This window comes from Arachis stenosperma, chromosome 2 (assembly GCF_014773155.1).
Source record: "Arachis stenosperma cultivar V10309 chromosome 2, arast.V10309.gnm1.PFL2, whole genome shotgun sequence".
NCBI lineage: Eukaryota > Viridiplantae > Streptophyta > Magnoliopsida > Fabales > Fabaceae > Arachis > Arachis stenosperma.
Window position 1 is genome coordinate 98,122,105 of NC_080378.1, and position 24,904 is coordinate 98,147,008.

The 24,904-nt window shown below is 33.0% G+C and overlaps 3 protein-coding genes and 1 non-coding gene across 4 annotated transcripts; 1 reads left to right on the forward strand and 3 right to left on the reverse strand.

Annotated features, from left to right (window-relative positions):
• Nucleotides 1–5,976: 5,976 nt before the first annotated feature.
• On the reverse strand, nucleotides 5,977–6,049 carry TRNAE-CUC (transfer RNA glutamic acid (anticodon CUC)). The gene has a single exon. It is a non-coding gene; the product is annotated as a tRNA-Glu (tRNA).
• A 543-nt stretch (nucleotides 6,050–6,592) lies between these two features.
• On the reverse strand, nucleotides 6,593–9,702 carry LOC130963700 (uncharacterized). Its single transcript, XM_057889801.1, has 7 exons — nucleotides 9,487–9,702; nucleotides 8,920–9,136; nucleotides 8,294–8,494; nucleotides 7,597–8,227; nucleotides 7,278–7,363; nucleotides 7,130–7,192; nucleotides 6,593–7,032 (listed from the first exon to the last, which is right to left on the reverse strand). The coding sequence occupies exons 1-7, from the start codon at nucleotides 9,664–9,666 to the stop codon at nucleotides 7,001–7,003; spliced, it is 1,410 nt and encodes a 469-aa protein (XP_057745784.1). The 5' UTR covers nucleotides 9,667–9,702; the 3' UTR covers nucleotides 6,593–7,000.
• A 1,082-nt stretch (nucleotides 9,703–10,784) lies between these two features.
• LOC130960522 (uncharacterized) lies at nucleotides 10,785–15,075 on the forward strand. Its single transcript, XM_057885937.1, has 4 exons — nucleotides 10,785–11,250; nucleotides 12,630–12,808; nucleotides 13,422–13,761; nucleotides 14,277–15,075. Exons 1-4 carry the CDS (start codon nucleotides 10,813–10,815, stop codon nucleotides 14,355–14,357), a joined length of 1,038 nt encoding a protein of 345 aa, XP_057741920.1. The 5' UTR covers nucleotides 10,785–10,812; the 3' UTR covers nucleotides 14,358–15,075.
• Nucleotides 15,076–18,071: 2,996 nt separating this feature from the next.
• Nucleotides 18,072–20,171, reverse strand: LOC130960803 (plant-specific TFIIB-related protein PTF2). Its single transcript, XM_057886265.1, has one exon. It carries the CDS (start codon nucleotides 20,052–20,054, stop codon nucleotides 18,459–18,461), a length of 1,596 nt encoding a protein of 531 aa, XP_057742248.1. The 5' UTR covers nucleotides 20,055–20,171; the 3' UTR covers nucleotides 18,072–18,458.
• Nucleotides 20,172–24,904: the final 4,733 nt, after the last annotated feature.

Sequence of the window (24,904 nt, forward strand, 5' to 3'; positions counted from 1 at the left end):
TTATTTCGGGTCGTGGTGCTCCTGATAATATTATTGCGGCCCAAGAAATTTTGAATTTCATGAAGCACACAAAATCCAAGAAAGGTACTCTTGCTTTTAAAATTGATCTTGAAAAAGCTTATGATAGGGTGGATTGGAGGTTTTTGGAGAGTACTCTCATTGCTTTTGGTTTTCCTATCATCACTGTTAATTTGATTATGACTTGTGTCCGTGCATCATCTCTTTCTATTATGTGGAATGGGAATAGATTGGATAGTTTTGCTCCTAGAAGGGGGCTTAGACAGGGCGATCCAATGTCTCCTTACTTATTTGTGCTTTGTATGGAAAGACTTGCCTGCTATATATCTCATAAGGTGGTCGAGGGTGTGTGGAAACCAGTTTCTGTCACTAGGGGTGGCCCAAAATTTTCTCATTTGATGTTTGCAGATGATCTCTTACTCTTCTGCCAGGCTACAAAAAGTCAGGTCCAAATGGTCATGCATTCTCTTAACATTTTTTGCAAGGCATCTGGCATGGAAGTGAATCTTGAAAAGTCTAAAGCTTTTTGTTCTAAAAATGTGACTGCTCGTAGAAGAGATATTTTTACTAGTGTTTCTTCAATACGTTTTGCTTTGGACTTAGGAAGATATCTTGGAGTTAACCTTAATCATTCCCGTACCAGTAGGGCTTCTTTTCATTCGGTGATTGAAAAGGTGAGGGGAAGATTAGCTAATTGGAAAGGAAGGCTTCTAAATAAAGCAGGGAGACTTTGCCTGATCAATTCTGTTGTAGCATCTATTCCTGTCTATCATATGCAGGTATCTTTTTTTCCAAATTGGGTTTGCGATAAATTATCTTCTATGATGAGACAGTTCCTTTGGAAGGGTCAAGTTGATGGTAGAGGTCTTTCTCTTGTTAATTGGAGGACCGTGATCACTCCAAAAAAATTTGGTGGCCTGGGTGTTAGAGACCCTGCATGTGTTAATATATCTTTACTTGGTAAATTGGTGTGGCAACTTTTTTATTGTCAGGACAAGCCTTGGGTTGCTCTATTGAGGGTGAAGTATCTGAAGAATGAGGGAGTTTTAGATGGCCCTGTCCCTTGCAATGCTTCTCATGTTTGGAAGAGTATCTCAAAGGCTTTTGGTGCTCTTAAGGATGCCTTCTCTTGGTGCGTTGGGTCACTTGATCAATCTTTTTGGTTTGACAATTGGAGTATTGAGGGCCCAATTGCTCAAGATGTCCCTTTTGTACATATATCTGACTCTGATTTAACTATTAGAGACGTTTGGAAAGATGGTCAATGGAATCTCCATGATATTTTCTCTATCATTCCAGAAGATGTCAAACAGCGTTTGAATGCTTATAATCCGGATTTGAATGCTGGAGAGAGTTCGGGTTGGTCGTGGGGTGTGGCATCTTCTAGACTCTACTCAGCTAGGAGTGGGTACAGTTGGCTAGCCAAAAGAAAGTTTGACTGGAATGAGCATGATAATTGGTTGTGGGTATGGCGTCTGCATATTCCTGAGAAGTATAAGTTCTTGATTTGGCTCAGTCTTCATAATACTATTCCTACGGCAGAGTTTCGTTTGGGTCGTGGTTTAGCTTTATCTAGCACCTGTCATCGATGTCAGAATGGTTCTGAATCCATTCTTGATTGTCTTCGGGAGTGCCCTAGTGCCAAGGAGGTCTGGACCCTTTTAGGCCTGTATTCAGATAACTCGAATTTACATGATTGGCTCTACAGAGGTGCAAGGAGTGGAGATATTTTTCTTTTCTTTTCGACCATCTGGTGGATTTGGAGAAGCAGGAATCATGACTTATTTAATATAGATGATTCATGGAGTGCTAGTAAAGTGGTGAGTTTGATTCGTAGTTCAGTAAGGGAGTTTCACACTATTTTTGCTATGCATCAATCTCTGTCTCCTCCTTCACTTTGTTTGCATTGGGTTCCACCTCCAGTTCATTCTGTTAAATTGAATTGTGATGCTAGTTGGTTTGCTCCTTCTGGTTATGCTGGTTTTGGTTGTATTATTCGCAATCCTGATGGATGTTGGTTGAAAGGTTGCACTGGAAAAGTCGAAGTGTGCAGTGTTCTTTTTGCTGAATTGTATGCAATTTGGAGAGGTTTACTTCTTGCTTGGGAGAGTGGATTTCGTGAGATTATTTGTGAAACATATTGTTTAGAAGCTCTTTTCTTGGTAAACCAAAGAATGATTAGTAAGGATATTCCGGAATGGGATTTGGCAAAGTATATTCAGGAGGTTATGAATTGGAATTGGAGAGTCTCTATTCTTTTAATTCAGAGGACTGCAAATAGTGTTGCAGATTGTATGGCTAAAGCAGCTGCTTCTGTCGCGGACATTCACTCGAATTGGAGCCAACCATGGAGTGAGCTTCAACATCTAATAGATTTAGATATGACCCTAGCCAATTAATTTGGTTTTGTCTCTTTTTTTTTTTCTTTTCTATTTAGTCACCAAAAAAAAAATTATGACCAAGTCAATTGGGTGAATCAATGATTCATTGGTTAAACCAGTGATTCGATTCTAATAACTATGGTTATAACACACGCAACCGACTTATACGGAGGGATCAAGAACTGCTTTATTTTAAATTTTTAAGTGGTCAAGCTATAACTTACGAGGCCGATTTATAAGGACAGATCAAACTTAATCTCTGAATTATAACTTGTATCCGTCGAGTTATAATGACCAGATCAATAATAATTAAAAACTTTTATTATAATACATGTACAATATTTGTTTACACAGTCAAAAAATTTTGGATTTGCCATTAATTGTAGGTTAGTTTGAAAGCCAAAGAAATGGGTTTTAAAAATCCGAACTTTTTGAGTAAGTTAAAGGGAGGAAAAAGGAAAAATCAATGTTAACCTATTTTAGAGAAAATAAAAAAGTACAATTCTTTTTAAAAAATAATTTATTATTAAAAATAACAAATAAATTAGTAGATTTTGAGTTATTTCTATTTTTTATAATCTTATAAAAAAATAATTAACCTCATTCATATATAAATTATTTTTAAAATTTAAATTATTGATATAAAATATATAATAAATAGAGAGTTGTTTTGTTTAATTGCTAATTTGCTATAAAGAAAAAGAAAAGTAAAGAAATAAAATAATTAAACCAAAAGAAGAAGAAAATAACAATGACGTCGTAGGGCACGTTTCACCACGTTTTTAAGTATCAAATTGGAATTGGAATATCAGAAGTTGACTCTTTGCTTTAATTTATCTAGATGGTCAATTTCTTCCATTCCATGCGCATGCTTTGATCATTTTACGTGGTATGGACTATGATCGAAATATTATGGCATCTATTTGTTAATTACTTCAGAGAAATTAAAAAATTAAAGTAAATAGAAAAGACAATGAAGGTTCAAGGGTTGTTTGAACATAAAGGAAGATACAGCTTCAATTCTCTACAAATTACAACTAAATTAACGTGTGTCCCCTTTTTATTAGTTCATTAAACTTGGCTTCATTAGAAAAGACCAGAATTTGGTTCCTCATGGAAAAAAAAAAAAAGGTTCCAATTTTGTATGAGGGAGAGTTTTCTTTTTCCCTTTAATTTTGAAGACTATTACAATTACATACCTAATATTTATATAGAATATTGAAATGGACAGGATCAAGAAAAAGTAGAAAATGATAAAAGGAAGGTTTGTCCTTGTACAGGCTAATTTGGAGTTTGAATGACTGTAAAGTAGAAAAGTCAAGTGACATATGGTATAATACTATTCAAAAAATACTATTATCTTAGTTATAAATAAGTAAGTTTAACAAGCACTATATATCAATACATTAATTAAAGATGTTAAAACTATTTTTCAGCCAAATATTCTTTTCTTGTGACTTAAGTTTTGCCAGCCGCCCAACTTGATTCAATTTGGCAGTGTTTATAAAATAACCGACCTAGCTTGCTAAGTTCAATACATGCAGGAAAAAAGAGTAAAGTATCGTTTTTGTCCCAAACGTTTGGGGTAAATTTTATTTGTGTCCCTAACGTTTAAATCGTCCTATTTATATCCCTAACGTTTGTAAAAGTGATTCAATGTTATCCTGCCGTCAATTACACATCATGAAAGTTTTAGTTTGAGTTTTAAAAATCTCTTTTTGAAGTTAGAATACAAATGTCTGGGATAAAATCGATGATCTACTCCGAAAAATAGTTCATCAAATGTTGAAACTAATTCCTACAACATTTACATAATTCATTTTTCTAGAGACATAATTGAATCTAAACATAAATAGTGGATATAATATTATAATCGAACACATCCAAGTGAGACCTAATTGAAAATGAATACATCCAAGTGAGAATAATTGAAAAATATAATTTAATTTGTTAGTATAATTGATAATAGGATAACATTGAATCACTTTTATAAACGTTAAGGATATAAATAGAACGATTTAAACGTTAGGGACACAGATAGAACTTACCCCAAATGTTGGGGACAAAAACGATACTTTACTCAAAAAATAAAAAAGATGTAGTACGAATGAAAAAATAAACTACGAGATTATTAGTTACTTTATATCTCAATAAGGAATTTTTAATTGATAAAATGGAATACATATGTATAGAGTGCATCTTTGTAGAGCTTTTCAACTTGGATTAGATGGATTAAAAAATGTTTGAGACTTTTGATAGTTTTATAGAAAAAAATGAAAAATTTATTAAATTAATACTTGAAAATGTCTAAAGAGAAGGTGTTAGAATTTAATATTAAAAAAATTAAAATATCTTTTAAAGATTAAACTTGTTTAATTATATTAAAATTTTAATTTTAATTTTAAAAGTAGTAGAATATATTTTTAGTTAATTTTAAAAAGAATAAAATATCCTTATAGAAACATTTTAAAATTACTAAAATACCATTTTAGGATTAAGACTAGTTGATTGTGTTATCATAATAAATTAGAAATGTGAATTTAATTTAATTTAAAAGGCTAAAATATTATTTTTGTCAATTTTTAAAATGACAAAAGTAACATTTTAAAAAAATTTTTGAAAGATTAAAATACTCATGCGTGATTAAAGTTGTTTATCCCTATAAAAATTAGAAATTTCAGTTTATTTTAAAAAGATTAAAAATAACCTTTTTAAAATTAATTTTAAAAATACTAAAAAAATTTCTAAGTTTCAGATTGTGTAATTATATTCAAAAATAGATATTTAAACTTTATTTATTTAAGAATACTAAAATATTCTTTTAATTAATTTTTAAAAAGACTAAATGCTTATTTAAAAATCAGAGTCAATTGCAATAACCAAATGATAGTGTGATGATTGCATCAACGTGTAATAAAAATTCTACATGATCAAATGTCACCTAATTAAAATTTAATTATTTTAGCGAAATAATTAATTATTATTGGTTTAACTTAATTAATTATGTGATTGTAAAATTTGAGGCCGAAAATTATAGAAAAATATATTGTTGGATTTTGACTGGCCTTTCAAACCAAAATACCAACAAATTACGAGTTAGGACGAAAACCAAAAGACAACAAAAGCCGAAACAACATTAAAAAATCTCAAAAAAGTCAAAAGACAACAAAAGTCGAACACAGCATTAAAAAATCTCAAAAAAGGTAGTGTGATGATTGCATCAACGTGTAATAAAAATTCTACATGATCAAATGTCACCTAATTAAAATTTAATTATTTTAGCGAAATAATTAATTATTATTGGTTTAACTTAATTAATTATGTGATTGTAAAATTTGAGGCCGAAAATTGTAGAAAAATATATTGTTGGATTTTGACTGGCCTTTCAAACCAAAATACCAACAAATTACGAGTTAGGACGAAAGCCAAAAGACAACAAAAGCCGAAACAGCATTAAAAAATTTGACGAAAGCCAAAAGACAACAAAAGCCGAAACAGCATTAAAAAATCTCAAAAAAGCCAAAAGACAACAAAAGCCGAAACAGCATTAAAAAATCTCAAAAAAGGTAAAACAATATTCCGTTGCCGGGACTTGAACCCGGGTCTCTCGGGTGAGAGCCGAGTATCCTAACCACCTAGACTACAACGGAATTTTGCTGATGTTAATAACCCATTTCAACATATTCATTCTGTAACTCGTGTCTTCTTATAAAATTGAAAAGGGACTGAGCTAAACTTTATTGGCCTTAAAATTTATTGTCTATTTTGATTTCAATTCAGTGCTTTTGGTTTTAGAAATTTGTGAAAAAGAAATAAAATAGTAAAAATAATATTTCACATTTTCACTTCCTACTTTTTACTATTTTTTTTAAAGATTCTGAAAACAAATAAAAAAATAAAATAAAATCTCAACCAAATAAATCCCACACAACAATTATAGTCCTTTAGTTTCTTTTTTTCCGCACTATATCATAATTTTATACATCCTTGGATAATATGGAAAGGAAGAATTATGAAATGTCCAGTGGTTTCGAAGTCATAAGCATCACTTTATCAAGTACTAATGGTGTATAACCATTTGAAAATATGGAGTTTTTCAAATAAAAATAGGATACTTATTCATTATTATTTTCATGGTTTAGACAATACAAGAAATAGAATCAAGATTAACATTCTATAAGTCTACACAATGCCAGCTTAGATGTTTTTACACACAGTTTTACCTTGTTTAACATCTAACTAAATCCAACAAAAATGTAAATATGTAATCATTTGATACACCAAAAAAGGTGGGAGAACGAAAGCTATCTACAGCGGCTAAGAATTCTTATTGTTGCAACCTCCCATGGTAACCTAACACTAACAGTATGATAAAAGCTATAATGAACAATGAATGACTTTTAACTGTTTAACACCCTATGTCAAGTGTAACCGTGGGGGTGTTGTTTCTTTCTTTATTGGTATAGTAAAGTAAAAGCAAGCATCTCCAGCAGCAAAGTCAGGTACCAATTCAATTTCTATGCCATATACTTCATACCGGAGAGAAAATGATGGAATTACTCTTCCGAACTCTTAACTCGGATACACACCCTTTAAGAACTCTACTGATCTAAAGAGCCCTGGCGACTTTTTACTGAAAGTATAATATAGAATGAGCCAGTATATTTAGATCTTTGAACAGAATGTAGAAGAAAAAAAATGATAATGGAACAACTGAAGAATGAATTTACCGGGGGTTGAAATCTTTATGCATTTTGTGACAGATATCATTGTATTCAAACAATTGTCAGAGCCTGCAAAAGTGAAAGGTTCTCGGTAAATTGAAGTTTAGGTCAGATATTGTTAAGATACAAACTGGGTTGTTCATTTTTTCATTACCCGGTACATTCATTTCTTCCCCAGATACTTCTCCCACTGTTGATCTTTCAGATATCACTTGATTACCCTTGCATTCTGGAGGTGACCTGTTTAAATAATGATAAAAGTCATATCAAAGCACTGGATTAAGACACTTCCGTTTCAAGTAACTATCAATTTGGACAAAATAATACTTAAAGAATCAATTCTTTTGGACAATCTATTATGCGGATAGGTGGAGATACTAATTTTTTCATGCAGAACTTCGTTCAAATTGACAATTATTTTCAAAAAATAGAACTAATAAAGAGAGACTTGCTGCATTAAAAAGAAATACTACCCTGAAGCATTATCCTTATAACTCATTGATGCTGGATTGCAAGAAAAATCAATGCCTTCAAAATCATTTAACATTTCAGTGAATGAAAAATCCGTTCCCAAGGCATCTATGTCAATGTCAAACAAGTCAACATCCTTCGTCGAATCGGATGTAGAACATATAGGCAGTTCCGAACCAGAGGCACCGAAGTCCAACCTGCTTCTTACATGATCCCTCTTGTTACTTGCCTTGTCTGAAGTACCTCTCTTCACAGGAGAAATGCATTGACTACTCTTTATATAAGCCATTTGTTTTGTAGGGCTAACCATAATTCTCTTGGTTGATATTACAGCATAACATGAGGGTGCAGCCTCCTCATTGCAATTCAAAGTCGGGGGAATATCAGGAGGGGATATATGTGTATTACCGTGAGAGGAAGTTGTTATGCTAGGTGTCTTTGGAGCTGGTGAAGTGGTTGTGGGAACAGAAGCTGAAGGCTGATTAAACAAGCATTTGGAGACGGTGGATCCTTGAACTTGCGATTCGCTCAGCACGCTGTTCCTAGTTGATGGATGGTGTGTAGAAGGCTGAGAAGCTACTTGGTTAGTGATAGCAGAAGTATCTGATTGTGGAAGTGTGTTTTGACCTGGCACTGAGGATTTATGAAAGATCAGTAGATACTTAATCAGAAAAAAGAAGAGCAAGGATAATATTATACCTTGGAAAGGAATTCTCCTGTTGGATAATTTTCCACGAGATTTCTTTGCGGCAGAAGACTCGTCCACGGCTATTGTATCTTTCCTCTTCCTATCAGATAGATTCAACACTGGCATTGAGAAGTTTGCAGACTCTGTATTGGTGTTGATAGGCTGAGGAAGTGAATGTACATTTGATGCATTTTGCATAGTAGTAGACACGCCTAACAAGAACCAAGTCACAAAGAAACACCAATACATCATTTCACACCTCATAACAAGTTTATAGGCCAAAATACCTCTGAAAGTGAAATCTAATCCTAAAAGGTGCTTTCAAACACATTAGAGACAATCAATAACCATTCTTAGCTTTGTCATGTCAAATAGTATAACAATAAATTGGGACCAAGCCTAATGAGAAGGGGAAACGTAAGTTAATGATTACCATACTAATAAGTCAACCAGAGTTCTTCAGTCTCCTTTATGATAGATGTGTCTAGAAACCATTATTAACAAAATAGAATAGATATTCTATTGTGAAAATTTCATATGACCTAGTCATGCATATACTTTTACTACTGATTAGAACTATAAAATTCAGTTATCACCAGAGTCCATCAACTGATTGATCAAGAACACAGGCCTCTACCTGGAGGAGGAGTTCTGTTACTAGGTGCAACAATGCTCCGGCTACTAGTAGTAGCATTGAAAGCGTTCATAACATTCTGTATACCGTTCAACAGCATCTGAACACGATTCTTCTCTTGCTCGACAAGCACCCTCTCCTGTTCCACCATCACCTTCTGCTCCTTCAGGCATACATACTCATCCAGCATCTCTCCCAAACTCAACAAACTCTTCGGTGCCTAACCAAGAAGGCAAGAACACAACAATATCGAATAAAACAGGATTTAGTTTGTATTCAATCTCAGTCTAAATTGGATTCACACACACATTTAATCATAAATTTTCACATCAACATAACACATTTGACTAGATCACTTACTATCTTAATAGTGTCATCGAATCATCTAATTGGACTAGTTAACGAGAAATGTTTCAATCGAAAATGAAATTGACCAAACAGGCACTAAAAGATAAACGTTACAGTTAGAAAAACGAGAGCTGAAATTCTGTTAGAGTAACTAACTAACAGAACTAACTCATTAAGTTTGATGATAACGGTGTGGAAAAGAAACGAATCTAGTCAATTTACCTCGTGAATAGGGGAATTGGTGAGGAGGGAGGAGGTTTCGTTTCGGAAGGCGGTTCGCGTTTCGGAGTAGTTGTTGTCGCAGAGATAGCGGTCGACGATGAAGGCGATTTGGATCGGAGTGACCTTCCCCTTCCGCAACGAGTCTGGCCTTCTTGGCTTGGAACTGGCTTGCTTTCCCATTGTAATTTTGTTTTGCTGAAGAGGAAGAACAAGTGTTATGAGTGATAAGAGTTTCTCATCTGAGACTCGGTGCGTTTTGAAGGGAAGCTACGCGGGACATGGGTTTTGAAAATTGGTTTTGGTCGTTTTAGCGCTAAACGGCAAACCAAAAACTAGTTAAGCAGTTACCGGTTCAAATCTCCTGTATAGTGACGTGATTTAAAAAGCGTAATAAAAATAATAAAAAAATCAGATTTTTTATAAGTAATAAATAATTTTTTTTATAGTGAATAATTTTTTTATTTAATTATTTTTAAAAATTAGATATATTTAAAATTTATATATAAAACATTGAACAAAAGTCAATTTTAAAATTGTTTTATGTTTCCAAAAAAATTTCAATCATTCACGATAAAAAAATTTTAATGAAATTATTTGGTGTAAAAAATCAAAATCAAATTCTAAAGATAAAGATGTCCTTTTCTTTAAATAACGCTTTTAAAAAGTTGTATTAAAATTTATAGTGTAAAAGGAGAAATTTGGAAAAAAATTTTATATTCTTTTACGAATTTACATTTTACTAAAGTATTAAAAATAAAAATTTAAAATAAATATAAATGTAATATAATAAAATTTTAAATTTAAAAAATTAAATATAATAAAAATTTATATACAAATATTTTTTATATAAAATTAATAATTAAAATTATTAGATTTTTTTTTATTAAAGATAAGAAGATTCGAATACGACTTTTTAGATGAATATAAAAAACTATATTATTTGAATTATAATTCATTGATAATTATTAAATTATAATTTAGTTAAATTTATTAAATTATTTAATAATTTTTAATTATTAATTTCACATAAATATTCAAAATATAACGAATTTAAAAATTTTGAAAAAACCAACAAATCCTCCAGATACTCTAACAATAAAACTAGTAAACAAAAGTTAACCACTTGAGAGTAATGGGTAAAAATTGATCATATTAAATATATATTAAAATTAATTATTAATATAAAATATATATTAAAATATAAAATTATATAGTGACTGATTTTGATTTATCGATACATATTTTTTTTTTCTCAAAAATAAGAAGCAGCAAAAAGGATAACAGATGATTAATGTAGAGTAGCCAGCATCGTTACTGGTAAGAAAGATGAGAGGTCTCGTCCTTCTTCCTCTTCCTCTTCCTCTTCCTCTTCCCCTTCCATTTCCGTGGAACTCAACCTCCTCCTTCACCCTCCACCAACCCAGAACCCCCTTCAACCTCTCAATCCACGCTTCTTCATCACCCACTCCTTCTCCTTCTTCTCCTTCTCCCACGCAAGAGCTCCTCACAGCCAGAGAGAGAAGGCGCCTGAGGAACTCGCGAAGGGAGAACAACGTCTACAACTGGAAGGAAGAGGTGGAAGAGAGCTTCATCAAGAAGAAGAAGAAGGAGAAGAAGTCATGGACCGAGCAGCTTAACCTCGATAACCTCGCTGATTTAGGTCCCCAGTGGTGGGTCCTTCGAGTTTCTCGCGTTAAGGCTCACTACACTGCCGAACTTCTAGCTCGCTCCCTCGCTAGAAACTTCCCTGACAAGGAATTCAAGGTTCTTTCTCTTTTTCCTTCGTAATTATTACTAGTATCTTATTATTGTTATTTCTTCTTCTTGTATTTTAGCTTTGTGTGAAATATTTGTTTTTGGTTTTTAGGGTTGTGAATTTCGTAGAGAATTTCAACTGCATTGGGTGGATAGGTGTAGGGAAATCAGGAATGGGTTAACTTGGATTCATTTCTAGGAAATTTAATTATTAGTTTGTGTGAATAAGTGGATAAATTAAACAGAATATTTAGTACATGGATTCAAGAGAAAATTGGGATAGTTGGCATCTATTGCGGATAAGATGATAAGACAATAGGGTATATCCTTGGAAGGTTCAGCACTTAGTTTCTGCGGAAAAAGCCTGTTGAAACATGAGTAAAAGGAGTAGTACAGTTGTGTTTGGTTTTGCTTTTGAATAATTGACCTTGATTGATGTAAATTAATTTATGTTTAGATATTTAGTAGTTTAAATGAAAGTGATTTGATTTCTGAGTGAAAGTAATGCATTTTCATTTCTCACTTTTTTTTATTAAGTTGTGAAATCCAGACATGATATCGCATAGGCGAAATCAACTACCCCCTTAGAATTGATTTTGTCTGCCCCTTCCCTTCCAAGCATACATTAAATTGATGGTGATCTTATAGTAAGAGGAAGGGGACCAAGAAAACTTATAAGGGAAACTATTGAAAACAAAATTGATATTATGGTTTGATTGTAGATATTGTTTTAAAAATCTTTGTGACTTGTGATAGCCATTTTCCTTCATTTGAATATGTTATATTTTACCAATACATGCATGTTTGGAAAACCTTTTGCTGCAGTAGAATCAATTGCCCTCTCCCCATGATTGATTTTTCCCATCATGTTTGGTTTTCCACAATTAAATTGAATTCTTGCCTCTACAATGATTTCTAGAGAAATGAAAGTCTTTCACTTTCTATCAAAATGACTTTTAGGAAACTATCATACCTTACAAAACCAGAAGCTGGCAAGACATAACTTGAATAAAGCCTGACATAGCCAAAATGATTCATTAAGGAATGACAACTATCATTTAGATTAACTTAGTTTGTGTAGAAGTTTCTCTCCTCAAAGGAAGGAGAAGGTTTAGTAGTAGTATCAATAATTTTTTGGCTAATTGAATTTTTGTGTAGCTAAAAGATCTTGTTAATTTGTTATTATTTTGGCTAGGGTGGAATTCTTGTACAGTATTAAGCCCTAAACAACATTGCTGGTTGATGAATGGAAAGACAAAATGTACTGAGAAATACATACATATATATATATATATATATATATATATATATATATATATATATATATAAGAAATGACTTCCTTATGATATTTTTTTGCTTCTCAGGATGGTATAATGTTTGGTTTCAGGTATACATTCCATCTGTCAATGAGAAAAAGAGGTTGAAAAATGGTTCCCTGTCTGAAAAACCAAAACCCCTGTTCCCAGGATGCATTTTTTTGCGATGTGTACTGAACAAGGAGCTGCATGACTATATAAGAGAGGTTGATGGCATTGGAGGTTTCCTTGGTTCCAGGGTTGGAAGCATGTAAGCATCTTGTGTTTGTATTGAATGCACCGCTTATCTGCACATCTTGGTTGTTGTTTAGAATTATCATACCTAATTGCTATATTTTTTTTTCTCTTTTCCTCAATCAATAAATTGATTCTAAATTTCAAAGGATGATCTGTCTAGATTTCAACTTCAGATGAGTAATATTTTGAGTGATATTTCTTTCTTGCTTCCATTGGTTTGCATAATGATCAGATGGAAAGCTGGATACACTAGAGTGGATAGAATTAGAAAAGATGTATATAAGATAGATGATAGAATTTCGTCTTAAATGGTATGGTCGTTTAGATGCTCCAACTAGGATAGTGGATTAGATGAAGGATAGTCCTGTAACTACTAGCTAGAGGTAAAGGGTAACCGATGAAAATCTTAGAAATTATTAAAAGAGATTTAAATATAAATATAAACACAAAAATGATTTTCAATAGAGCACTATGGTGGTGGATTATATAAAACTAATACCTGCTTAAGCTCTGTTGAAATAAGTTGCTGCTGAATAGCCTACATGATTTCAGAATAAAAAAAAACTATTATATAATTTATTCTATGTTCAGCTTAAATGGAAACTAAGTTTCTCAAACATTTGCAGAAAGAGACAGATTAACAGACCAAGGCCGGTTGCTGATGAAGATATCAAAACAGTCTTCAGGCAGGCAAAAGAAGAACAAGAAAAAGCTGATCAAGCATTTGAGGAACAAGAGCGTGGTGCAGTTCAAAACTCTGGGATTCCCAATACGGAGTTAGAACCTGATGAAGTTTCTGATGCTTCTGTTGAGTCTAAGCCTAAAAGACGATCCAGAAAAACTTCTGACCAGCTCAGTGTTCCAGATAGCAAGCTCTTTGTTCCAGGTTCTACTGTTAGGGTTGTATCTGGAACATTTTCAGGTTTTACCGGCACTCTCAAGAAGCTGAATCGCAAAACCCAAATGGTGAGATGCTTCCTTAAAACACTCAAGAGTAATTTCTATACATTAACATCAGGTTGTAGGCCTGTTAAGTTGCGTGAATGTGACAAATCATTGTGAATAGGTATTATAGTGGGCATAATGCTGCTTTGGCACCTTGTAATTTCATTGACTGAGGGTCAGTGCATGGAAATTGATTTCAAAAGAAATCCCTGAATTTTTCACTAGTATTTTTACTCTTGTACCAAACCCTCCCACAATCCATATTAGGATTTACATGATCAAGTGGTAAACAGGCTTATCCCTTCTCAATGGTCTTGAATTCAAGTCCTGACGACATACGAAACCTATGCTAGGATAGGCAGCCACAATTTCTCAAGCTAAATTTGTTGGATTCTTTGTAAACTCAAAAAATAAAATAAAATATGGCTGTGAAAGTCTGATCCCTTAAATAATGTATTGAATTACCTGGTTACGAAATTACCTGATTTGTTTTCCTTCCCTTCACTATATTGACTCGATGACCCTTCTCCATGCAGGCCACTGTACATTTTACACTATTTGGGAAGGAGAACATAGCAGATATAGATGTCAGTGAAATTGTTCCAGAGACTAATTGATGCTTGTAAGTTCTGCACCGTATTTGAAATGCTATGCATCACATTTTCTGCTGTGCTCATAATAGTGTTGGTAGATAGCTTTGGATCGTTGAAATTGGAAGGGAAAATAAAAAGCTTTATAGAGTTAGTGGATGCTCTCTCAGCCTTCTCCATTTATGGTTAAGCTGAATTTTTGAAGATATTCATTCTTACCTAGTAGTCTAGCATTGACTTGTGTTATGAGTCATGCATTGCGGATGTTAAGCAATCAGCTACCTTAGTAAGATTAAGACGACATTATGGGAAGTTGCTGTCAGAAGTGTCATGCTCAATTAACGAAATACAACTTTTGAAGCCTGAACTGAGACCCGAGGGACAAAAATCAAAGGTAACGGTTACGATATGCTTTAGCCATTGCTAATACAAGTTTCACGACTGAGTCTCTCATAGTTCTGTTCTGTTGAAGGGAATTGATATCTTGGATAGACTTGGTTATTATTTAAGTTATAAGGCAATAAGGCATGATTGTGTTTGTGATGTAAGTTTTATAACACAGATTTTGATATGATAGCAGTTTTTCTTCTCAATAATGTACATGCTAATTGAATTTGTTTTCTCCTCCTTTTTCTTCCAAAGTACCTTTCGCTCAGTGCAATTTCCCAGCACTTTTGTGTATTAACTGTTGCAATTAATTAAGATACACCATCATTTGCTGGATTGTCTAATGTGATGAGCATTTGTTGATTTTCTTTTGGCATTGCTCACATGTAAACATAGCAAGATATATTCTCAAATTGTGGAAACCACATTCATCTGATACATTGGTTTGCAATCTGTATATGCTCCACAGTGGAGATTACTTGCATGTTTTATGTAGACTCCTTAATCCTTATCAATTGCTTGTTTTTATTTATTATATTTAAACTTAATATAAAAAAATTAAACAAAACAAAATAAAATAAAATAAAAGGAAGGTGTTAGCCATGGTGAAGATGACATTCTATCGTCACATGAAGAAAATGAGATCTACGGTAAAGAACTAAAGATAGATGACACATACAGGAGTTTACCATAAATCTAATAACAAATGATGCATCTAATATTTTTCTCCTCACTTCCCAAACTACCCTTGTCTTCCTTCATATTTCCAAAGCCATCCTCTTCACCATCAATGTCCAAGTACGCAAAAAAAGCTATAGAATATCACTACAAAAATTAGAAGTATTAGATCTAAGGGTACTCTCTTCTATATGCATCTATCTTTATCATAGATGTCGAGTTAATACTCAAAATCACTTTTGAAATTTGACCTCCAACTCAATTTAGCCCTCGAATTACTAATTGACTCAAATTGTACCATGAAATTTTAAGACGTGGCTCAAGTTGGCCCTTCCGTCTATTTCCGTCACTGGAAAACTGACGTGGCACATGTAGTTGACACCTGGTAGCCTCAACAGTTGTCTGACGTGGTGAAATTCTTGTATGCATCAATTTAGCCCCCAATAATTAAAAAAAAAACCCTGGCAACCCCCATTTCTCCCAAATCATAGTCGTTTCTAGTGAGTTGGGGAGCAGGAGCAACAACTAAACCTCAGGAAACTCAACGAATCCACGCTAATTCCCAATTCGTCATTCATGCTTCGGTTCTTCATCAGAGCCAGGGCGGTGGAGAACTCCACAAGCTTCCCAATTTGTCCGTACACTTCTCACGATAATTCACGCTATTCTCCCTTTGAAGAAGGGTTCTGGGAACAGCGACGTCAAGGGTTCGAAGCAGGATGGTGGTGGTTTGAAGGGGAAGTTCAAGGCACTAACTATTGCAGATGATAGAGATAGGGTTAAGGAGCTGCAGAAGGAGATTGAAGCTGAAGCCAAAGAGAAACATGGTGATAGAGACAGAGAAATACACGGTGAAGATGGGCACAGAGGAAGAGATAGAGATAGAAGGGATAGAAGAGATAGAAGGGACAGGTATGATAAATATGATAGAGATGAAAGGCATAGAGATAGGAATAGAGATAGAGATAAAGATAATGATGATTATGATGATGAAAAAGGGGATTCTAGGAGAAGGGGAAGGGATAGAGAGAACGATAGGGGTAGGGATAAGGATAAGGATAGATATGAAAGGCAGAGGAGAGATGGGTGTGAAGAAGAAAATGGTGGTTATGGTGAAGAAGATGGTGGTGGTGACAGAAAAGGTAGGAGGGATTCGAGGCATAGTGGAGGGGGTGAAGTTGAATTGTACAAGGTTTATAAAGGAAGAAGTGAAGTCTAATAAGAAGACTTATGCAGGATTTTTTTTTTTCAAATTATTGGAGGCTAAATTGTTGCATACAAGAATTTCACCACAGACAACCGTTGAGGCTGCCAGGTGTCAATTACATGTGCCACGTCAACTTTTTGGTGACGGAAATAGATGGAAGGGCCAACTTGAGCCACGTCTTAAAATTTTAGGGTATAATTTGAGTCAATTGGTAATTCAAGGGCTAAATTGAGTTGGAGGTCAAATTTCAGGAATCATTTTGAGTATTAACTCCATAGATGTCATTTTCTTCACGTGAAGTAAAATTTGCCTTCTTCCTTAGCAAACAACAAAAAGTAAAGAATGGATGATTGATAATGTTTTTTTTTTATCATGCATTATATATATTATAAAGAATAAAAAATATGCAAATACTTTCCTTGTAGAACAACCCTTTCCTCATCTAAATTAGATTCAGCTTTCTCTTTCTACAGCTTTATAAATTTTATCTCATATTTATCAAGTTTTCCAACACCACTACTAGATTGGGGTCGTGGTGACTAGCTAGCTGCGATAATTTCCATAAAATTCAAACTTAAGTGGCAACAAAAAGATAATAATAATAATAAAACAGAATATTCAAGAATCAAGACAATTATTGGTAGCATGCCCTACACTTTCAATTCGTATACTAGATTCGTTTTTCTTAATTTTTTATTATAAGCTATGGTCTATCTGAATCATGAGGGAAATTCATCTTTATGCTTCTTCAAAAAAGCTGCTCTTTACTTTTATTGACATAATCAGATAATCTTTTCTAGGGTAACAAAGTTCAATTGAAGCCCTCAAAAGATGGAAAAGGAGACTTTCATTAAAACTTTTTATCCATTTTACAAGCAATAATGCAGTGTCCTGGAATGCCTTTATACCAGGCAGCTGGGAGGGGCAGCTGCTGAACATGCAATGTTATTGACTTATTGGCCTCCACTAAAGAAATAAATTCTATTGTAATAAAATTTAACATCTATTTATACTTCTTATCATATAAATATAAATTTATTTTGAGTTTGTCTTTTTAAACTTTTAATATTGATTTTTAGTCCCTCTTTTTTCCATTTTTTCTGTTTTAGCCCCCCTATCGTTCAGAATTTAGATATTATAAGTATTTAAAATTGGGATAACTGAGGCCGATTCTATTGTCAATCTAAACCCCTCTCAGTTGGCCAGCGCCACTCTCTTCGTTCTCTCCGAAAACAACATCAAAGAGACACAGTCCTCTTGTTAACCGAACCAGCCATCAAGCCAGGGAAACTAGAGGACAAATAAACTGTAACAAATTATCATCACGATGATAAACTAAACTTGTTTTTGAATATGATGAAAAACTGCAGAAGTAGAAGAATATAGTGAATTAGTTCATAGTACTTGATGCTGTACATATTTGTCAAAATTCTAGCTTTGACTATGTCTCTTTCTGTGCTTAGAATCTAGCTTAGTTAACTCCCTATACTTATACTTAAGCATCCCATATAACAACAATGATCATCACTTCATCAGTCACAAATCACATGCTAACAATAAACAAGATGCTCTATTAGATATAAACAAGGTAGAACTGACTATAAAATGGAAAAATAAGATGTAGCTGTAGTTTGAATTGCACTATCTTGAAAGCAAATCCAAAATAACAGGTATACATGATTGTATAAAATCAATAGAATAGAATGTCTTTATACCCTAAACTCTATTACAAAATTGGAGGAAAATGATATATGCTCTGTCATATAATAATTGACGATTTTCAACAAGAGGGGTGATAAAATGGCAGCAGACCCAAGGTTTCTCATGAATTCCACAAATGTCCTACATTAAACCTTTCATACAGTGCCGGAGTTAAACACATGGAGATCCAGTAAAGTATTGTAATGGCCCTTCTCAATTTCCTCCTCCTTTACTCCATGAATAATAAGGGTCTCAATGATTAAGTCTTCCCAATCAACATCATCAACTACCATTCCTCTTCTCTTCTTGCTTTTTTTCTCAGGATCAACCATGCCATTAACAGTACCATTGGCATCTAAGGGGTGCATAATTTTTTCTATCCGCAATTTAGCAGCATTGATCCTTTCCCGCCTCATTCGACATTTCACCTGCCCAGCAACAAAAGATGGTGGCATTGTATCCACTCCAACATCCTTCTCTAGTAATTGTTTGAGTAGAAGCTTTTTGCTCAGCTCTGATTTTCCCTCCCACCACTCCCAGCAATCCCGAATATCAAATTTGAACGTACTCCTTTTATGAGCATTTTCACCACTTCTTGAATTATAAGCAGAAGGATTCTCATTCAGAAATTCCCTATACATCATGGACAAACATTCAGGTGAAATCTCCATCCTATCCACATCCTCAATACCAGGTCTCTCAACATCACTTTGCGTTGAAAAATACTGAGAATCGTTTTGGGAGCTTGTGCCACCAGTCCTGGATTCAGTGTACGCATTATTTTGTCTCAAACACTCCTTAATCACATCCTCCATATTCAAACCAAGCTCATCAAGACTCTTCCTCTTTTCCCCTGGTCTTGCCATGGACTTCTTCTCCATGTATTGAATCAAAAATGGCGCATTCTTAACTATGTTCTTGGTAGTAACATCCTTTCCCCATGGCAACACTTGCGCAGCCTTCACCAGTGTCTCGAGGAGCTCCTTGTACCTAGCTCGACAAGTGGAAACCGCAGCATGAACCTCCGTAGCTAATTCCTCAATCCTCACCTCAACTTGATTCAACTCTGCCACGAAAACCAAAACCGCAACCACCAAAGGAAGCGGCCTGCGCCCCGTACTCAAGAACCACTTCACGGCACACTGTATCAAGAACACACCCTGCTTCTTCATCGTGTCCAGCTTACTGCCATCAACATCTTCAAAACAATGTGAATTCTTGAGAGTCCTTTCCAACGAATGCACTATATCAAACTCAGGAAAATCAGACCTCAAATCCAAAAAATCAACAACACGAAGAATCATCCTGCCAAGCTCATAGACATCACACCCAACAGCAGAGGCAACTTCCGCCATGGGCAAAGGTCGATCATCCTTTCGCATAACAACATAAGCACAGGAGCCAATCAAAACGGAAAACCAATTGCCTTGCCCAAACTCACCCTCAGTGATATCAGAAATCATGGATCGAATCTCATTGCTCTTGGAACCTAAGCCTAACCTAGAAGTTAACTCGTCAATTAAACTATTGGCAGCAAAGTGTTTCCTTTCTTTGTAAGTGTAGACACTACCTGAACCGGTGGTTCCAAGTCTGATGAAGGTGCCCTGAATGCCGGTGATTCCGCCGATTTGGGCGTCGAATTGATCGAACGGTTGGATGGCACCGCAAGTAGAACATGCCAGCTGGCCAGTTATATCGTCACGGGAAAACGAGGTTTTGTTACACTCCGCACAGGCGCGAGAGCTCGACATTGAAGCAGCCCGCTTAGGCAAGGGCGAATCGGACAGGTAAGGCGGCGTTCTCGGAGCCCACGGCGGGAGCAGAAGCAGAAGAGCCACGAGACTGAGAGGGAAACGCTAGGGTTGCCGTTTTGGAATTTCCCCTTTTTCTTTTTATTTTATTTATTTATAAATTTTTAACAATTTTAAAAATGTATCTTGATTTTGATAGATTATACAGTTAAATCCATATAATTTTTTTTGAATTTTGCCAACACATGTTAATATACTAAGTGTTTATTAAGCGCCATTATTTTAATAAAAAAATTTTATTAAAAAAATATTTTTTTATTTTTTAGCGCATTCGATAAATTTCTAGTAGTAAAAGTAAAAGTGTTAGAAAAATAAAAAAATATTTTTTTTTGAGAAGTTGTAATTTACATTTTTTAAAAATCTTTTTCCTTAAAAAAAAGATGTTTTTCATGTAATAAATAAACAAAAAAGTACTTTTATATTATTATACTCAAACATAATTGATAGATAAAAAAATCTTTTTGCATAAGATATCCAAACATAAAATTACTTTTATTTTTTCATAAAATCTTTTAAAAAAAGATAACTCGAAAAAATATATTTTCTTAGAAGCTCACTCAAACAAATCCTAAGATTTGGTTTGATAAATCTTTTACTTTTTGAAAGTAGCTTAAAAAGCTGTCTATTTTTGAGTTTGGTAAAATCAAATTAAGAATGACTTTTAATAAGCACAAGCACCATAATTGTGTTTGGTAAAATAACTTTTAAAACTTAAAAAATTATAATAAACATGTTTATAACGAAGAATAATTTCTTTTTTCAAATTCTTTAAAATTTTATATAATATTTTAAAATAAAATAATTTTAAAATAAAAAATTATTTTATATATTGGCTCACTTGTACAGATCACAAAAAATGAGACATATATTTCAAATAAACTACTCTTATGATTATATATATGTATTTACATATGTATATACATGTTGTTATTATAAATTTGACTAATGTTCATGCAAGGAAAATTTTATGATTGATTTTTATAAACCAAGTCAACCTCTTCACATTTCAAAGAATAGATAAAAAACAAACAAACATCATAGATCTACTGAAAAAATACAAAAATAATGCACAAAAAAATAATATAAATAGATAGAAGTTCATTCCTAATATGTGATAGAGATGTATTTGTATTGAAATTTGTGAAGATTAGGTTGAAAAATAAAAAAAATATATGAAGATTGTGTTAGAATTTGTGAAGGTTAGGATGAAAAGTTAGAAATATACGAGGATTTCAATGGTAATATAATAGCGGAAAATATGTGCCGGAAAATAAATAAAATTTGATAAGCACAAGTCAGTTTTGAAAAGCTCCCGATTAGGTGTTTTCAAAAGTACCCTTAACTTTTAAAAGCGGCAAGCACAAGCACTTGACTTTTTAATTTACTAAACGCAAAATGATGTGCTTGTGCTTTTAAAAAGTACAGACACCTCTTAAAGGGGAGTGGATCCTCTCCAGTGGAGAAAAAACTGGATGGTGTCCAGTGGAGGATCTCACCTTTCATTGTTCTCTCTCTTATTTAATTTTGGTCCCACTTATAGAATTAAAGGTGAGAGATCACACTTTATTCTCTCAAGTGTTAGAAAAAATGGAGAGAATCCATTTTCTCTCTTAAAGAGGGTTTTATTGAAAACGTGAGAAAACATAGAGAAGGGGGAAATCTTTTTTTAGTTTTAACCCTACCATATAGAAGAAATAGAAAAAGATCATCTAAAACGAAGACATTTCCATTTGTTTTGATAGACGGAGACGAAATTGTTAGAGCCGATGTTCCTTTTCGAAGAGCAGAATCGAAGTATAGTGATATTCCTTTTTATTTCTCATCAAACGAATAGCATCTTCTTCTGGAAATCCTAACTATTCTTAGCATGATATTGGAGAATCTCATTGCTATTACCCAAAAAGTTTTATCAAACTAAGCCTAAGAGTAGAAGTTTTTAAATTTTTTATTTCAATAAATACATAATAAATAAATTTAAAAATTAAAATCATAAAATTTTTTATATAAAAACTGGCATAAAAAAGTCTTGAATCCGGTCCTGTTCTGGTATATCCGGTTTAGCAGCAAACCGGTTTTAAAACAAAAAAAAAAACCTCCCCCCTCAAAACAAAGGTCGAAGGACGAAGCCGATTAGCCGAAGGTGTTTTCTTACTCAAAAAAAAAAATAAATAAATAAATAAAATAACAAATTATCTATTAATATAGTGAGAATTTTTTTAAAATTAGTTTGATAATTAAACACAATGCAAAATATAAAAATCAATGCTATCTCTATTTTCTTCTCGCTATCTCTAATCAACACTGCACTTCTATCGTTGTTCGCCAAAGCAACAATCCAAATCCAAGAAATGATCCTAACTACTATGTGACTGTCAATTCTTGCTTGTAAGTAGAGTCTTTTTTTTTTTGTTTCACTTGTGCATTGCATCATTGTAACTCTATTACTACTAGTTTAGATTTGTTTTTAATAATTAATTAGAGTAATCAACCACTTAATTGTATTTATGGAATTGATTCAGTTGACTCTAATAAAAAAAATTATTATTGAATTCGTTAAAAATTTTGTTTCTTTTATATAAGAATAGAAAAACCTGTTAGAACCAACTGAACCAATTTCATGAATACAATTAAGCGATTGAATACTTCAATTAATTAAAAACAAATATAAAGCACTAGGCATATGTCACATCCTCCTGTACAGTAGTTACAGAAACTAGTTTTTGCCATCTCTATGCGAATGATGTCCTTACAAAAATTAGCATAGATAAAAAATCCATATATTTTTATGTTTTAGTGTCTTAGTAGTACATAAATTTTGTATATTAATCTATCATTTCTTTAGTAACGTCTTTTTCTTTTCTTTAAAAACCAAACATAAACATTTATTAAACAAACTGCCTAAATTCACATACATTTTATGAGATAAGCTTTAAAGCTTTTTACCACAGGTGTTAATCACTTAATCCAGTCAATACTACATTAAAAACAGAAAAATTTTTAATATAAGAGGATATTTTTTCAAAACACAACTAGGTTACTGGTCCCACATTTAAAACAGTTTGGCCTTTGGTACAAGTCCAGTATTGTTGTGTTATAGAAGGCGAAACAAAGGGACTAGGAAAGCGAAATAACATAAAGAGAGAATTGGGATAACTCAGGCAATTCTATTGCCAACCAGTGTGTGGTTGTGACCCTTCATCCCTTTTTGCATTTGCATTCACACATTTTTCATTGTTTGCAGGGACAAGGTGTGATGGAATCACAGAAAGCATTAACTGTGGATAACAAGATACCAAAAAACAAAAGAGGAAACTCCATGTCTCCATGTCCATCCTCCAACGTTTGAAAAATTGCAAGATTTTTATTACAACACAAAGAAGAGATGGAGATCTTTTTTATTTTAATGTAACATGGGGCTACTTTTTTACATATGGATAATTTTTATATGAAATACGAAAATATTTAATTATTGAGTACTGCTAGAGAATCAATGACCTAAGTGTACAATGTGTAAAATAGGCTAAATTTTTGGACTATGAATAAAATGAACATCACCTATATTATCCAGTCATCCAGATATCAGGGATAATAACCATCTCATGTCATAAAACCACGCATCCCAAAAATTTAAACTGATTTTGGGGTTCACCAAGGATTATATTCTTGACCTTTCGGATCTAGAACCCTTAATACCATGTCATGAACCCACTCATTCCAAAAGTAATTCACCAATGATCGTATTCTTGACCTTTCGGATCTAGAACCCTAATACTATGTCATGAACCCACTCATCCCAAAAGCGTAACCTGACAGAACAATGTAACACTAATTGTCATATCTTTAATATTTTCTAAACCTCCATTATACACATTATACGCTTAGACCATTGTCTCTTTATATTTTTTCTTAATTATTTTTAGTGTTTTATATTATTATAGTAACAGTATAAAATGTCTGTGATGTTTTGTAAAAAAAAAATATATTTTAGTGTTTAACTATTACATAGTATGTCTTGAACCCATGACAATCTGTCTTTTCTTTTTCAAGGTCAACAACATCCCATGATAAGTATCCTCTTAAATCCCTATCATTCTGTTTGCCAAACCACGTGGCTATGCTGTGATATAATCCTCTATCATTCATAATTTAATATCATCAACAATAATTATTATTTTCTCAAAAAATTAAATTAAATTAATTTGGAGTATCCCATTTTAACTTAAGCATGTGAACTTCTCAACAATATATTCAACAATCAACATCCTTTCTATACTCCTTGAAACTCTTAAAAGGAATGCTCTAACTTATTTTATGAGCTGTTAAATTTTGGTCTTATATCACATACAATAAAAATAATATATAATTCATTAATTCGTTAGCCACCCCCAAGAAGCTAAGTGTCATGATCTTCATTTGATTTCAGCATCTTCTTTTTTGTCGTTGTTTAATATATATACTAAGAAAATAATTATTGTTTCTATATTATTTTGATACAAAGACAGATGTCATTAAATTAAGCAAATAATTTTTAAAAATAAAAGTAAAATTTTGGTCCGCCACATTTTTTACTAATAATAACGGAGCCACTCAGTTTAAAACATCTTTTTTTAAATATATTTTTTAGTAATTAAAATTCAACATATATAATCGATTAAATCGTATTATTTTTGTTAAAATTAAGTCAAATAAATTAATTTGACCGAAAAAATAATGAATCAAATCTTGAACTAATCTAAATTAATATTAATTTTTTTTATAGAAAATAATGACAATACTCTTATTATAGAAAA